The sequence below is a fragment of the Tamandua tetradactyla genome, chromosome 4 (genome assembly GCF_023851605.1).
Source record: "Tamandua tetradactyla isolate mTamTet1 chromosome 4, mTamTet1.pri, whole genome shotgun sequence".
Taxonomy (NCBI): Eukaryota; Metazoa; Chordata; class Mammalia; order Pilosa; family Myrmecophagidae; genus Tamandua; species Tamandua tetradactyla.
The window spans coordinates 192775009-192791725 of record NC_135330.1 but is presented as its reverse complement, the minus strand read 5'-3'; the positions used below and the strand labels follow the sequence as shown (position 1 = coordinate 192791725).

Sequence of the window (16717 nt, the reverse complement as noted above, 5' to 3'; positions counted from 1 at the left end):
CACATTATTATTTATGGACATAAATGTATTAATAATACTAAAGTAACTTAAGTCCAGTTTAATGATTCAAATTGATAAGAAAAGCATGAACACATAATCTGATGAATGGATTCTACTCTTGTGGGCCCTGACTTCTGGCTGGCCTTTCCTGGAGCCAGAAGATAAAGCCATACCCCTTGGCCAAATGTAGAAAAGTGTGTAATGTTGTTCAAAAGTAAACACTCAGAAAGAAGACTGGTTGGTACTTTTTATTACTTCTTACCTCTAACTTTGTATAAGCTGGATAAGTAATATAGTGAATCAATTTGAAGAGCCCCAGAAGCATTAAGATAGTTCATTTGTAGACCATAAAGGTGCCCTACGCAATAACAGTTTGTAGCTTTGTTTTACCTACATTATAACAAATATGTTATTCTATTAAATAGCCTCTTTCAACAGGACACTCAAATGGCCTCAGGGCCTTTTGTTATTCTTCAAAGATTCATATGCAGGTTTTTGAGCAGTTTTTAAGAAAAGATATTAGTGTTTTAAATTACATCAGTGTCACTATTAAAACTAATGTAACTTTTAGAACATTATTAGGAATTGATATTTTCAATTTGATCTGTCATCAGTAATTTAGCATTTTCAGTTTTGAGGGAAAATAACTGGCAACGTGGTTATTGCTTTGGCAAAAAAACACATTTAACAAAAAAATGTGATAAAGTTTACTATGCTGTAATGTTATTTTTATAAAATCTAGTAACAGTATTTGATTTGGTTTCTGCTTTATTCATATTTCATGGACAATCAGTGCATTCTCAGAGGAAAAATGTTTTCCCAGTTGTTGTGGAATATTCTCCAATCTACTTCGTAAAGATACTATGAGACTACATGCTTGCTGGCTAAAAGAAACAGCTGAATTTCATCCAGACATTTAGTAAAGTCATTTGTGATGTATCTGAAAGTAAGAAAAATGTGAAGCTCAAGATAGGTTGTTTTAAAGATGAATAACCATAAAATGATTTTGACTAATAAATGCATGTCATCCTGGTTTTTAGAACCTGTCATGAAGGTCTCTTCTTGACCCTATGATAGTCAAAGCTTTAGTTTGGTAACTTGGAGAGTTTCCAAATGCATGGATGTCACAAATGGGGGAGAATAGAGAGTTTGTGAATGACATGTATGAATTTGATGACAGAATTTTAAAAGATGTCAACAGACCAAAATTAATAAAATGAAATTCTTAACCTGAGATAGTAGGATGGGGGAGACCTTACTTACCATGGATTCATATAGAAAGATTTAAGGATTTTTGATGATCACAGGCCTATCAATACTAGATATTCAGTAAATATTGGTTTTGTGCTCTGTTTCACCTTAGACAGGTTAAGAGAGGAAGTCTAATTGTAATAAGTACTAAGAATTTTGCTTATCTGTCTGTAACTAGATGAATGATTGAAGCAGGGTGTATTTTCTAAGTGACATTACTTATTCAAGGAAAAGTCACCATATTAATTTCAAGGTTATAAAGTTTTAAAATAAACTTTATATGAGTATTGAGTTACACTTAATGCTATATATACATATATATTACACTTATATATAAAGAAATAGAGTGAAATTATGATTACCTGCTTTTCTTTAAAGTAAAAGTCACTCATCTAAAATAAGGTTGCATACATCGAATGTACTATTGTCTTTAAAGTAAATTTCAGTTTGTTTTCTCTAGATTAAGTGTATTTCATTTGGAAAAGCAAATTTGTAATCTTCTAGAACTTCAGTTTCAGTTCTACTTATTAGCACTTGCCCTATGCTACTATTACCTGTTTATGCTCATGGTGATCTATATGTCAATAGAAACACATTCTACTAAGGAAGAGACATAGTCAAAAAAGTTGTATAACTTTCTAAGGTCACCTGGTTAGGACATGGCAGAACCAACAACTAACTCAAGATTCTTGCTGATGTCTGTAATCCCAGCCGCTGTTCTCTATTTAATGTTTGTCAGTATAAGTTAATTCTAGGAACTCTATATTTTGAAATGTCTTTAGAGTGGTTTTCTTTATAAATAATTATTTATAGCATTTTTACAGTGTTAATTTCCTTTGGAAATGTTATAAAATCACCTCTACAAATAGGGAAGATCATTATGTGGCCATACTTCTCTTTTCTAGGTTAACAACTATGATATTAGCAATGTGTCCCATAACTATGCTCGAGCTGTCCTTTCCCAGCCATGTAGCACACTGCACCTCACTGTGCTTCGAGAAAGACGCTTTGGCAGCCGAGCATACAGCCATCTTGATAACAACTCCCCACGAGAAGAGATTTTCCACGTGGCTCTTCATAAACGGGACTCTGGTGAGCAGCTTGGCATCAAATTAGTACGAAGGACCGATGAGCCAGGCGTTTTTATTCTCGACCTGCTGGAAGGGGGGCTGGCCTCACAGGATGGGAGGCTCAACAGCAACGATCGAGTGCTCGCCATCAATGGCCATGACCTGAAGCATGGAACACCTGAGCTTGCTGCCCAGATCATTCAGGTAAATTCCTTTTCACATTCAGTCAAGATACTTAGCTGTAATTATCAATGTCAATATTTGCTTTCTTTGGCAAATAACATAAAAATTCAGGAAATTTATTTTAAATCAAACCTGGCTACATACGTTCTTCAGAACTCACAATAGTATAGCTTCATTATAGATAGGATCTTTTCTAAAAACTATATACCCAAGAATTTTATGCCAGCCTGTATTCATAGTCAGTAGGCTTTATAATCTCTCATTTGTTTTTCATTTGACTTCTAGGCTCCACCTAATAAGGAAGACATAACAGATGGTGGTGTCCACATTTAACAAGAGAAGAAAATAAGGGTCAAAGGAGTTCTGACTTACCAAGGTTGTGACTTAGCTGGTTTCTTAACTCCTTTCTCCCCTTCTGGAGCCATAAGAGTAGGGGGAAAAACCATTTTTTTATTAACACTAATTCTTATTATCTCTATAGTGCTTTTTTTTTAAGGCATTGAAAGTATTTCAGACACATCATAACATCTGTTGTCACTGTATCCCTCTCAAGTAGGCAGGGATCATCGTTAGAGAAAAGCGCACTTGAGCAGATAAACTGGAAATTCGTTCAGAGAAGATGTACAGGTTTTGCATCAAGCCACATCATTAAATGGTCACCTTCTAAAGAGTTAAGGCTGAAACAAAGATGTTTTTCTTAAAGTAAGTACAACAAAACACTATAAAGGAAACCAAGTATCAGAAATTAAGATAGGTTTGTAGTCACTGAAAAATGAGTATATAGCTAAAATCATATAACATGATGAAAATTTAAGACCTAACCTTCTTTAACACACCCCCCCCTTCTTTTTTTTACATCTTAGTTCAGTATGGCCTTAAGAAAAAAAACACATATAGACAGATTTTATTGAAAGGAGATCCAGGTATTGATCTTGGTTCAGTAGATTTGAGGTTTAAAGAAATTGGGTGCCTTAAAACTCCCTCAAGTCAAAGGCAGCATTAGCACACGTGTCTCTGGATATCAGCCTGTTGCTGCATCTGCTGAAAATAATTTGTCTTGGAAGAGTAGAGAATGGTGCCAGGAGGATGCAAAAAAAAAAGGAAAGGAAAGAAAAGAAGAAAGCCAAACTAGTTAAGAGATCTATTCAAGGCAGTAAGGGAGAATTGAGTAGACTTTAGGATGTGAGATGTCAGATCAATAAGGAAGAAAGGAATAGACCGGCTATGCAAACTTCAGACATTGTTTGAATACTATAACCCCTAAATAAGTGGCTTTCACTAAATATGTAACCAAAATGTGAAAAATACAGATACACGGTTAGAAAATATACTGTATTTGAATTTTTATAATTGCACTTCATTTACACTCTAATTTTTCCCAGAGTATAAAATCTGAGATTTAAGTTTCTATTTGAAAATACTTCAAAGTCTTTTTTTTTTTTAGATTTTAAAAGAGCATGTCTGAAGCTTTTTAGTTTAATGAGATGTTTGAATAAGCAAATGATTTTTAGTAGGGTATTAAAATTGGTTATCCTGAGGATTGTGGGCGGATGGCAGAGCAGGGAGCTCCAAGACTCAGTCCTTCCACCAGAAAAACTATTAAATAGGCAGGAACTGTCTGAAGCAACTACTTTGAAACACCAGCGACCAGAAGAATACTGTACAGCAGTCAGGAAAGATTGCGAGGAAGAGGCTGATAAATTACTAAAGATCAGTAAATTGCTCTCTCCACGTGGCAGGTACCTGTGCCCATTCTCCCACTCTCACAGCAGGTCACTTTGGGATCCAGTCCCTGGCTGGCTCACTGGGGACAGAAAGGAAGATAAAAATCCTTTTCCCCAAGACCAAGTATGGGCACCGCTGATCACTGATCACAGCTTTTGATTATTGACTTTGTATCACAGGGCCTGGTTCTGAGGGCAGCCATTGTTTCAACCCACCCTGACAAGGGCAACAGTGACCATTGTTTAAATCTGCACCCAACAGGAGTAATGGTGGTGAATATTTAAAGACGTAGTGCTTCCTCAGAGTTGTTGATGACAGTTAGTTGAAGGGTTCCATTTGCTGGGCAGGCCAGGAAAGCTCAGCTTTGGGTTGCCATCAAAGAAGCTCTTGATGCCCTTCTTGATCCCTTCATCCCCAGGGCTTTGGAGCCAGTCTGCATTGCCTTCATGGGTCCTTGGCCCTGTTTTGGCTGGGAAAGACTGACTTGGGAAAATCCTCCCCAGCATGTCCTTCCTACCAGAATTTGCCCTTCAGGCAAAAATAGCATGAGTCTGGGTCAAAGGCTTCAAACATCCAGGATAGGGATGGCTGCCTGGGAAATAGAGGAGACAGGCAAACTCCTGTAAGCAAGCTTTGCCGGTTTGAAAGTATTATGTACCCCAGAAAAGCCCTGTTTTAATCCTGATCCAATCTTGTGGGAGCAGCCATTTCTTTTAATCTTGACTTCATCTTGTAGAGGCAGCTGTTTCTTTTAATCATGATTTAATAATGTAGGTTGGAATCTTTTGGTTAGATTATCTCCACGGAGATGTGGTATACCTGTTGTGGGTATTAACTTTTGATAAGATTAAGATGTGACTCTACCCGTTCCAGGTGGGTCTTGATTAGTTTATTGGAATCCTTTAAAAGAGGAAAAATTTTGGAGAAACCTCAGAAATGACAGAGCCTAGAGAAATGATAGAAGCTTCAGAACTGACAAAAACTTCACAGCAAAGCTGACACAGATGCTGATACTTGGAGAACAGAACCACAGATATATGGAGATGCTTGGAGCCCAGCCATGAGATGTTAACCAAGCCAGAACCTGGTGGGAGCCAAGGGAAGCCAAGAGATGAAAGCCAGCCCCAGAGAAGCAAAGTGAAGAACCCCATATACATGAACAGAGACTGCAAGCAATGAACCCAGGAGTAAGGGACCTGCAGATGCCAACCATATGACTTCCCAGCTGACAGAGGTATTCGTAACCCATCAGCCTTCCTTAAATTAAGGTATCTGTCCCTGAATCCCTTAATTTGGACAATTTTATAGGCTTTGAACTTTAAACTTATAACTTACTAAATTCCCCTTTTGTAAAAACCATTCTGTTCTGGTATATCACATTCTGGCAGCTAGCAAACTAACACACAAGGACAGTCCATATCAGCTAACAAGCAAAAGCCCAGAACAAGACAGAACCCCAGAAAGACAGGGAAAACCCTGTATACTGCATTTGCCTTGGTCAGACCTTCCTAAAAAGAGTGCTGAAACTCAAAAAAATCTGTCTTTTCACCAGCTGGTTACAAAACTAATTGACACTTCCAGGTCAAGATGGTGGCTTAACAACATGCGCATTTTAGTTCGTCCTCCAGAATAACTACTAAATAACCAGAAACAGTACAGAACAGCTCCCGGAGCCACGATAGTGACCAGACACACAGTGTACCCCAGTATGGACCAGCTGAACTGGCTGCGAGCATCCTCCAGAACCATGAGTTCCCAAAGCTGCAGCAGCCACTGCCCCTCCCCCACAGGCAGCTTCCCAGAGGGGAAAGGAAAGGACTTTACCAGCAGCAGGGACTGGGCACAATCAAATGCCAATTGTGGAACTAATTAACAAATTCTGACTACTAAAAATAGGCCCCCAGCTTAGGTGAATCTGATCAAAGCGGAGGTTGCTCGTTTTTGCCCCAGTGCCAAGGGGGCAGGACTGACAGAAAAAGGGGGAAAAAAAAGAAGGAAACAAAGGTTTTTGTGGCTGTGTATCTACAAAGGCTTGACTGCCTCAGCGGCAAGACTTCAGGCTGCAGCTGCCCCAGGCATAGACAGATGTGAGCTCTTTTGGGGGCTTATCTGGAGCTTGTGCCTTCCCCAGGGGAGGGGTGAAGCCTCACCCAGGTGGAATCCCTCCATCAAGGAATTCAGATACCAAGGCTTGGTAATTTGAAGCCATTAAAACCAGCCTACAACCTCTCCTCTGTCTCCACCACGCCCCCAGCAGGGAGAGTCTGCCAAAGTTAAAGGTACCGCATCATCTTATGCTGGTGGGACCTGCAGTCAGACAAGCCCCACATACTGGGCAGAATAAGAAAAACAGAGTCCAGAGATTTCACAGGAAAGTCTTTCAACCTGCTGGGTCCCACCCTCAGGGAAAACCAACGCAGGTGACTCTTTCCTCCTGATAGGAGGCCAGTTTCGTCTGGGAAAATCTGACTGGGGTCTATAATATCTAAGTAGACCCTCCTAAGTGTGTGTGGGGGGGAAAGGCACCACACAAGCAGGGCAAGAAACAAGAAAACAAGAATTGAAAAATTCTCCTCTGTTAAACAAAACTTAAGCTAAAGGTCCAGATAAAGCTGAACGGAATGTCAAAGAACAGATAGAAAACAACTTCATCCAGCAAGAAAACCCTAGATAAAAGAAGTGAAAGCAATCTCCAGAATAAACTCATTAAGGTAATTAAATGCCTAGACACCAGCAAAAAATAACAAATCACACTAGGAAAATTGAAGATATGGCCCAGTCAAAGGAACAAACCAACAATTCAAATGGCATACAGGAGCTGAAACAATTAATTCAGAATGTACGATCAGACATGGAAAACCTCATCAAAAACCAAATCAGTGAATTGAGGGAGGATATAAAGAAGGCAAGGAAAGGACAAAAAGAAGAAACTGAAAGTCTGAAAAAACAAATCACAGAACTTATGGGAATGAAAGACACAGTAGAAGAGATGAAAAAAACAATGGAAACTACAATGGTAGATTTCGAGAGACAGAACATAGGATTTCTGAACTGGAGGACGGAACATCTGAAATCCAACAAGAAACAGAAACTATAGGGGAAAAAATGGAAAAATATGAGCAGGGACTCAGGGAATTGAAAGACAATATGAATATACATGTTGTGGGTGTCCCAGAAGGAGAACAGAGGGGAAAAGGAGGAGAAAAACTAATGGAGGAAATTATCACTGAAAGTTTCCCAACTCTTATGAAAGACTTAAATTACAGATCCAAGAAGTGCAGCGTACCCCAAAGAGAATAGATCCAAATAGACATACTCCAAGACATTTAATAATCATAGTGTCAGAGGTCAAAGAAAAAGAGAGGATCTTGAAAGCAGCAAAAGAAAAGCAATCCATCACATACAAGGGAAGCCCAATAAGACTATGCGCAGATCTCTCAGCAGAAACCATGGAGGCGAGAAGACTGTGGGATAATATATTTAAATTATTAAAAGAGAAAAACTGCCAACCAAGAATTGTATATCCAGCAAAATTGTCCTTCAAAAATGAGGGAGAAATTAAAACATTTTCAGACAAAAAACCACTGAGAGAATTTGTGACCAAGAGACCAGCTCTGCAAGAAATACTAAAGGGAACACTAAAGACAGATACGAAGACAGAAGAGAGAGGTGTGGAGAAGAATGTAGAAAGGAAGACTATGAGTAAAGTTAGGTATGACATATAAAATCCAGAAGGCAAAATAGTAGAAGAAAGTACTGCCCATGCAGTAATAACACTGAATGTTAATGGATTAAACTCTCCAATCAAAAGACATAGTCTGGCAGAATGGATTAAAAAACAGGACCCATCTATATGCTGTCTCTACTCAAAGGACACGAGGCCAAGGACACATATGGACATTTACACACCAATGTTTATAGCAGCATTATTAACAATTACCAAGAGATGGAAACAGCCAAAATGTCCATCAACAGTTGACTAAACAAACTGTGACATTTACATAAGATGGAATATTATGCAGCTGTAAGACAGAATAAAGTTATGAAGTATGTAACAACATGAATGGACCTTAAGGACATTATGCTGAGTGTGATTAGCCAGAAACAAAAGGACAAATACTGTATGGTCTCACTGATATGAACTGACATTAGTGAATAAACTTGGAAAATCTCCTTGGTAACAGAGACCATCAGGAGATAGAAATAGGGTAAGATATTGGGTAATTGGAGCTGAAGGGATACAGATTGTGCAACAGGACTGAATATAAAAACTCAGAAATGGACAGCACAATATTACCTAACTGTAATACAATTATGTTAAAACACTGAATGAAGCTGCATATGAGAATGATAGGGGGAGGAGAGCTGGGGCATAAATGAAATCACAAAGAAAGATAGATGATAAATATTGAGATGGTGTAATCTAGGAATGCCTAGAGTGTATAATGATAGTGACTAAATGTACAAATTTAAAAAATGTTTTTGCATGAGGAAGAACAAAAGAATGTCATTACTGCAGTATGCTGAAAACAGATGGTACTTAATATTTAAAAATTTCAACTAATGTGTGAGACTAAAGCAAAAAATGTTTATTTGGTACAAATCTATGCTTTGACTAGTGCATTTCCGAATACAACTTATGTAGATAGCTTGGTTGAACAACATCAGTAAATGGAACCTTGGATAAGACATGAGATTTTGTTGGTTTGTCCAGAATGATGCCCCAATGAATCCTAGAGTGATTTGATCAGTGAGTGGAAGAGTATTTGCAAAGTCCCCTTCCGGGAATCGTGAGAACAGGGGAAAACTCAACTTCCCTAAGTTGAATTCTTGATATTCTCACAAGCAGTGTGGACAACCAAAGCTATAGGCTGAGCCCCCAGTCTTGGGGCTTGTTCATATGAAACTTAACCCCACAGGGGACAGGTCAAGCCTACTTAAAATTAAGCCTAAGAGTCACCCCCAAGAGAACCTCTTTTGTTGCTCAGATGTAGCCTCTCTCTCCAGCCAACACAGCAAGCAGACTCACCACCCTCCCCCTGTCTACGTGGGACATGACTCCCAGGAGTGTGGATCTTCCTGGCAGCGTGGGACAGAAATCCCAGAATGAGCTGAGATCCAGCATCAAGGGATTGAGAAAAACTCTAGAATGAGCTGAGACCTAGCATCAAGGGATTGAGAAAACCTTCTCGACCAAAAGGGGGAAGAGTGAAATGAGACAGAGTATCAATGGCTGAGAGATTCCAAACAGAGTCGAGAGGTTATCCTGGAGGTTTTTCTTATGCATTAAGTAGATATCACCTTGTTATCCAAGATGTAATGGAGAGGCTGGAGGGAACTGCCTGAAAATGTAGAGCTGTGTTCCAGTAGCCATGTTTTTTGATGATGATTGTGTAATGATATAGCTTTCACAATGTGACTGTGTGATTGTGAAAACCTTGTGTCTGATGCTCCTTTTATCTCCCTTGTCAACAGATGAGAGGAACATATGGAATAAAAATAAATAATAGGGGGAACAAATGTTAAAATAGATTTAGTTTGAAATGCTAGTTATCAATGAAAGGGATCAGTAAGGGGTATGGCCTGTAAAATTTTTTCCCTGTTTGTTATTTTTCTGTTGTCTTTTTAACACTTTTTCTGAATTGATGCTAATGTTCTGGGAAATGATCATGATGATGAATATGCAACTATATGATGATATTGTGAATTGCTGAGTGTATGTGTTGGGAATGTTTGTTTCTTGTAATTTTTTTAATTAATAAAAAATTTAAAAAAAAAACTAATTGACAGACATGTCAGAGGATAAATCCCAGAGTTAACGTTTTCAAATATTAAAATGTACAGTGCAGAACAGAAGAATATAAGGCAAACAGAGAAATAGAAAATGCTCATCCAAAGGAAGAGGATAAAAATACAAAAAGTTACCAAAAACATTAAAGAAGAAGATAAGAATGTGGACATACTAAAGAAAGCCTTTTAAAAAATGATCTTAAAGATGCTCAAGATCAAGGAAAATAGAGAGAGAACTAAAGAATATCAGTAAAACAATAAATGAACAATATGAGAGTCTTAATAAAGAGAAATTTTAAAGTGGAATTAAACAGAGACCACAGTAACTAAAATGAAAAATGCCCAGGTTTTCAAGAATAGATTGGAACTGACAGGAGAAACATGATGAATGCGAAGACAAGACATTTGAAATGAGTCAAACTGAGGAGCAGAAAGAAAAAAGAATTAATAAGAGCAAAAATACCCTAAGACACCTCTGGGACAACATCAGGCACACCAATATACACATTTGGGAGTCCCAGATGGAGAAGAAAGAAAGTGGCAGAAGGAATATTCAAAGAAATAATGACAGAGAACTCCCCAGACTCAGTAAAAGACATGAATATGTACATCCAAGAAGCCCAAATACCACTAAACAGGATAAACATGAAGATAAATTCACCCTATCATATATCAATCGTACTATTGAATGCAAAGGACATGGAGAGAGTTCTGAAAGCTGCAAGAGAAAAGCAACATGTTATGTACAAGGGAGCCCCAGTTAGATTGAGTGCCGATTTCTCAAAGACCATGGGGGCAAGAAGGCAGTTGATTGAAATACTGAAAAGTGCTGAAAGAACAAAGAATTTTTTATCTGGCAAGACTTTCTTTCACAAGTAAGGGAGAGATTAAGGCATTTGCAGACAAACAAAAGCTGGGAGAGTTCTTCACCACTAGACCTGCTCTATAAGAAATACTAAAGCGAGTTCTTCAGACCAAAAAGAAAGGACACTAGACAGTGGTTCTAAATGGCATAAAGAAATAAAGACCTGTGTAAATGTAGCCATTAGAGTAATTATAAATACTAGAATTATTATAGTATATTGTTTGGCATGCAACTCCATTTCTTACTTCCTATAGGTGCTGAAATTCAAATGCATAAAAAGTAATGATAAATCTATGTTTTGGGGCATATAACATACAAAGATATAGGCAGTAACAAATAAAGAAATAAAAAAGGTTGGGGACCGCAGTTATAGAAAGAGTATGTGTATATGCTATTCAAGTAAAGTTGGTATCAAACCAAATATGATTGTTATATATTTAGGATGTTAAATTTTAATTCTATGGTAACCGCAAGGAAAATAGGTGAGAAAATATATATCTAGTTAGAAATGAGAAGGCAATCAATATGATATAACACAAAAAAGTAAATATGTTGTCTTTAACAGAAGTGAGGAACAAAAAAAGATAAAAGACTTAAAAAAGCTAAATAGCAAAATGGCAGAAGAAAAGTCACAGTAGTGACTTTAAATGTAAATGGATTAAACTCTCTAGTCAAAAGGCAGAGATTAGCAGAATGGATTAAAAAAAAAAGCATGATTCAACCATATGCTTTCTGCAAGAGACTCATCTTAAATTCAAAGATACAGGCTGATTGAGGGTGAAGGAAACAGAAATAATGTATCTTGCAAATAGTAACTAAAAGAGAGATGGGGTGGCTATACTAATATTGGATAAAAGAAACTTTACATTAAAAACAGTTATGAGGGACAAAAATGGTCATTACATATTAATCATGGGGACAATTCAACAGGAAGATGTAACAATTAAAATCTAGCACCTAACAGCAGAGTGCCAGAAAATGTGAAACATATACTGACAGATTTGAAGTGAGAAATTGACAGTTTTCCATTAATAGTAGGAGATATCAGTATCCACTCTCAATAATGGATAGAACATCTAGTCAGAAGACCCATAATGAATTATAGGACTTGACTGAAACTCTAAACCAGCAAGACCTAACAGACAGATATAGAACAGTTCACCCAACAAAAGCAATACACATTCTCTAATGCAAATGCATCATTCTCCTGGAATAGACCATATGTTGAGTCACAGAGCAAGTATCAATAAAGTTAAAAGTAATGAAATCATACAATGTGTATTCTCTGAGTACAACAGAATGAAGTTAGAAATCAGTGACAGAGGAAGAAATGGAAAACTCACAAATATGGGGAAACTAAACAACATACTCTTAAACAACCAAGTGGTCAGAGAGGAAATCAGAAGGAAAATTAGGATGCATCTTGAGGCAAATGAAAATACAGCATACCAAAACTTATGGGATGCAGCAAAGGCAGTGCTGAGAGAGAAATTTATAGCTCTAAGTGCTTACATTAATAAAGAAGAAACACTTCAAATCAGAGACCTAATCTCAGAACTGGAAGAATTAGGAAAAATGAGCAAACAAAACCCAAAGTAAGCAGAAGGAAGGAAATAACAAAGAGTAGAGTGGAGATAAAGTGATTTGCCGAGAGAGCCAACAGAGATGCATGCATTTAAAGATGCTTGAAGTGCTGACAGAGCAGATGGTTAGACGTGGACGTTTGGAGATGCAGAGCCCAGCAGACATCGCCATATGCCTTCCCATGAGATGCTAAGCAAGCCAGAACCCAGAGTTGTGTCCTGGAAAAGCTAAGTGAAGGACAGACGCTTAGAGAGGAAACCACTGGTATCAGAAACTGGAAGCAACAGAACCAGGAACAAGGACTAGCAGATGCCAGCCATTTGACTTCCCATGTGACAGACATAGGCCTTTCTTGAGTCAGGGTATCTTTTTCCGGATACCTTAGTTTGTATACTTTTACAGTCTTAGAAATATAAACTTGTAATTTAGTCAATTCCTTTTATAAAAGCCATTCCACTTCTGATGTATTTCATTCTGAGAGAAATTAACAAACTAAAACAACCTCATACCACTGTGGACCAGTAGCCTTGATTCTTGAAGACAATTGTGTAACTATATAGCTTTTACAGTGTATGTGATTGGGAAGAACTTGTCTGATGCTTCTTTTATCCAGGATATGGGCTGATGAGAAAAAAATAAGGATAAAAAATAAATGATGGGAGGAGATAAGGGGTAAAAAAAATTGGGTAGATTGAAATACTAGTGGTCAATGAGAGGAAGGGGTAAGGAGTATGGGATGCATGAGTTTTTTCTTTTTTCCTTTTATTTCTTTTTCTGGAGTGATACAAATGTTCTAAACATCATAGTGATGAATACACAACTATGTGATGATATTGTCAGCCATTCATTGTATACTTTAGATGGACTGTATGTGTGTAAAGATTTCTCAATAAAAAAATATATTTTTTTAAAACCTACAGATAAAAAAGTAATAATAAAAATAAAATACCCTCATACCAAAGGAAGATAAAGTTACCACAAGAAAAGAGAACTACAGACAAATATATCTTATGAATATAGATTAAAAGTCCTCAACAAACCAAATCTAATAGCATATTGAAAGAATTATGCAGCATATTGAAAGAATTATACACCATGTTCAAGTGAAATTTATCCCTGGAATGTAAGGGAAATCAATTAATGTACTACATCACATAAACAAAATAAAGGGGGAAAAAATCACATGATCATTCCAATTGATGCAGAAAAGGCATTTAACAAAATCCAGCACCCTTTCTTGATAAAAAGACCCAGAATGCTAGTAATAGAAGAATTCCTCAACATGATAAAGGGCATACATGAAAATCCTAGAGCTAACAACCTACTTAATGGTGAAAGACTGAAAGCTTTCCCTATAAGAAGATCAGGAACAAGGCGGTGACACCCATTGTCACCACTATTATTCAACATTGTACTGAAAGCTTTTGCCAGAGTAATTACGTCAGAAGAAGAAATAAAAAGCCAAATTGGAAAAGAAGCAAAACTTCCTATTTGCAGATGATATGATCTTATATAAAGAAAATTCTGAAAAATCCGCAATAATGTTCCTACAGCTGATAATGAATTCAGTAAAGTTGCAGAGTACAAGATCAAAACCGCCAAATCAGTAGTGTTTCTGTACACAAGCAATGAAGAATTTGAAGAATTCAAGAAGAGAATTCTATTCATAGTAGCAACTAAAAAAATCGGGTATCTAGGAATAATGTAATCAAGGATGTAGAGGACTTGTACACAGAACATTAGAAAATACTGCCATAAGAAATTAAAGAAGACCTAAATAAATGGAAGGGCATCCCATGTTCATGGACTGGAAGACTGAATATTGTTAAGATGTCAGTTCTATCCAAAGCAATTCATAGACTCAATACAATCCCAACCAAAATTCCAACAACCTTCTTTGCAGAAATATAAAAGCTGATCATCAAATCTACATGGAAGAGTAACCCAGAACTATCAGACTTCTAGTAGGGAAGCATCTTCAAGACCTCTTATTAGGCAATGCTTTCTTAGACTTTACACCCAAAGCGCAAGGAACAAAAGAAAAAGTAAATGAATAAGACCTCATCAAAATTAAAAACATTTGTGCTTCAAATGTCTTATATCATGAGGAATGAAGTCCTGATACATGCAGCAGCCTATACAATGGAAGAAATTATTTTGAAACCACATATCCAATGCAGGCTTAATATCCAGAAAATATGAATAAATCCTTCAACTCAAAAACAACATCAAAATTTTTAAAGGGGCTAAAGACTTTAACAGACATCTCTCCAAAGAAGATTAGAAATGGACAATAAGCACATGAAAAGATGCTCAGCATCATTAGTTAGCAAAGAAATGCTAATAAAAATCATAAGTTGCCGTTTCATACCTATTTGAATTGCTGCCATTAACAAAACAGAAAATAAGTTTTGGAGAGGTTGTGGAGAAATAGGAACACTCGTTCATTGCTGGTAGCAATGAAATGATGGAGCCAGTGTGGAAGATAGTTGGGTGGTTCCCCAGAAAGCTAAGTGTAGAACTACCATCTGACTTAGCAATTCCATTCCTAGGCATATACCCAAAAGAATTAAAAGCAGGGACTTGAACAGATATTTGCACACTAACGTTCATTGAGGCATTATTCACAGTTACCAAAAGATGGAAGCCAAGTGTCCATCAACTGATGAAGAATGGTTAAATAAAATGGGGGATATATATATACACACAAAAGAAGAATGAAGCCCTAATACATGCAGCCTCATGGATGAACCTTGAAGACATCATGTTGAATGAAATAAGCCAGACATAAAAGGACAAATATTGTGTGATCTCACCGATTGGAAATATTTAGAGTAAACAAGCTCATGGAGTCAAAATCTAGATTATAGTTTACCAGGGGATCTAATGGTGATAGGGAGTTGGAAGTTAAGGCTTGAAATGTACAGAACTCCTATTTGGAATGATAGATATGTTTTGGTAACAGATGATAATAATAGTAGCACAATTTGTGACTGCAGTTAATGGCATTGAAACAATATATTTGAATGTGATTAAAACTGGAAATAATAGATTGTATATATGGTAAGAGAATTAAAAAAAAAAACCATAGCTCTACACCGTGAACCCTATATTAAAACTTGGACTTTATTTAATAGTACGATTATAAAAATGCGCTATCATCAATTGTAGCAAATGTTCCACACCAATGCAAAGTGTTGGTTGTGGGATGGTTTGTGGGAATCTTGATTTTATGCACGATTCTGTAAACCCATGCCTTCTCTAATAAAGAAAAAAAAATTTAATTAGTTATCACCTATTTTCCAATTTAAGACCAAAAATGGTTATTTCTTAATATTATTAACTGTAATCATAGAGCCCCCACTTTCAACCACCATTCATTGAAATCAATTTATCATATAGGAATAATAGCATAACATGTAGGAATAATAGCAAAATTGGGAATTGTGGTCATGACCAGGAGTCAGCATCAATAAATCAGGCTCATAGACGATAAAGACTGAGATGGTATAATCTAGGAATACATAGAGTGTACAATGATAGTGACTAAATGTACAAATTTAAAAATGTTTTTGCATGAGGAAGAACGAAGGAATATGAATATTGCGGTGTGTTGAAAATAGATGGTCATTCATATTTTAAAAGTTCAACTTCTGTGTGAGACTAAAGCAAAAGTTTATTTGGTACAAAATTTATACTTTGACTAGTGTACTTCCTAATATCACTTATATGGATAGGTTAATTGAACACCATAAGCACATGGAACCTTGAATAGAGCATGAGATTTTATAGGTTTGCCCAGTGTGAATACCCGATAAATCCCGGAGTGATTTGAACAGTAAATAAGTATTTGCTAAATCCCCTTGGGGGAATGGGGAGAAAGGGGGAAAATTCAGCTTCCCCATTTGGAGAATTCCTGATATTTTTGCAAGAAAAGGGGACAACAAAGCCAATAGGCCAAGCCCTCAATCTTGGGGATTGTTCCTATGAAATTTATCCCTGCAAAGGATAGGCTACTTTAGGTTAGGCCTAATAGTCACCCCCAGAGAACCTCTTTTGTTGCTCAGCTGTGGGCTCTCTCTCTCTCAGCCAACACCCCAAGCAAACTCACTGCCCTCCCCCTAAATAAATAAATAAATCAGGCCTGTATTTTAAAAGCAGATTTAAGGGGTGCGAAAATAGTTCAGTGATAGAATTCTTGCTTGCCATGCACGAGACCTGGGTTCAATTCCCGGCCCATGCACTTTTC

The 16717-nt window shown here is 37.0% G+C and overlaps 1 protein-coding gene across 5 annotated transcripts in view; it reads left to right on the top strand.

The window, feature by feature from the left end:
• Positions 1–16717, top strand: part of LNX2 (ligand of numb-protein X 2) — a 103915-nt gene that overhangs the window by 73603 nt on the left and 13595 nt on the right. For all 5 annotated transcript variants that reach the window (XM_077158926.1, XM_077158927.1, XM_077158924.1 and 2 more), the window contains one exon: positions 2157–2525. In XM_077158926.1, coding sequence (XP_077015041.1) covers positions 2157–2525 — 369 coding nt within the window. The remainder of the gene's footprint in view (positions 1–2156; positions 2526–16717) is intronic.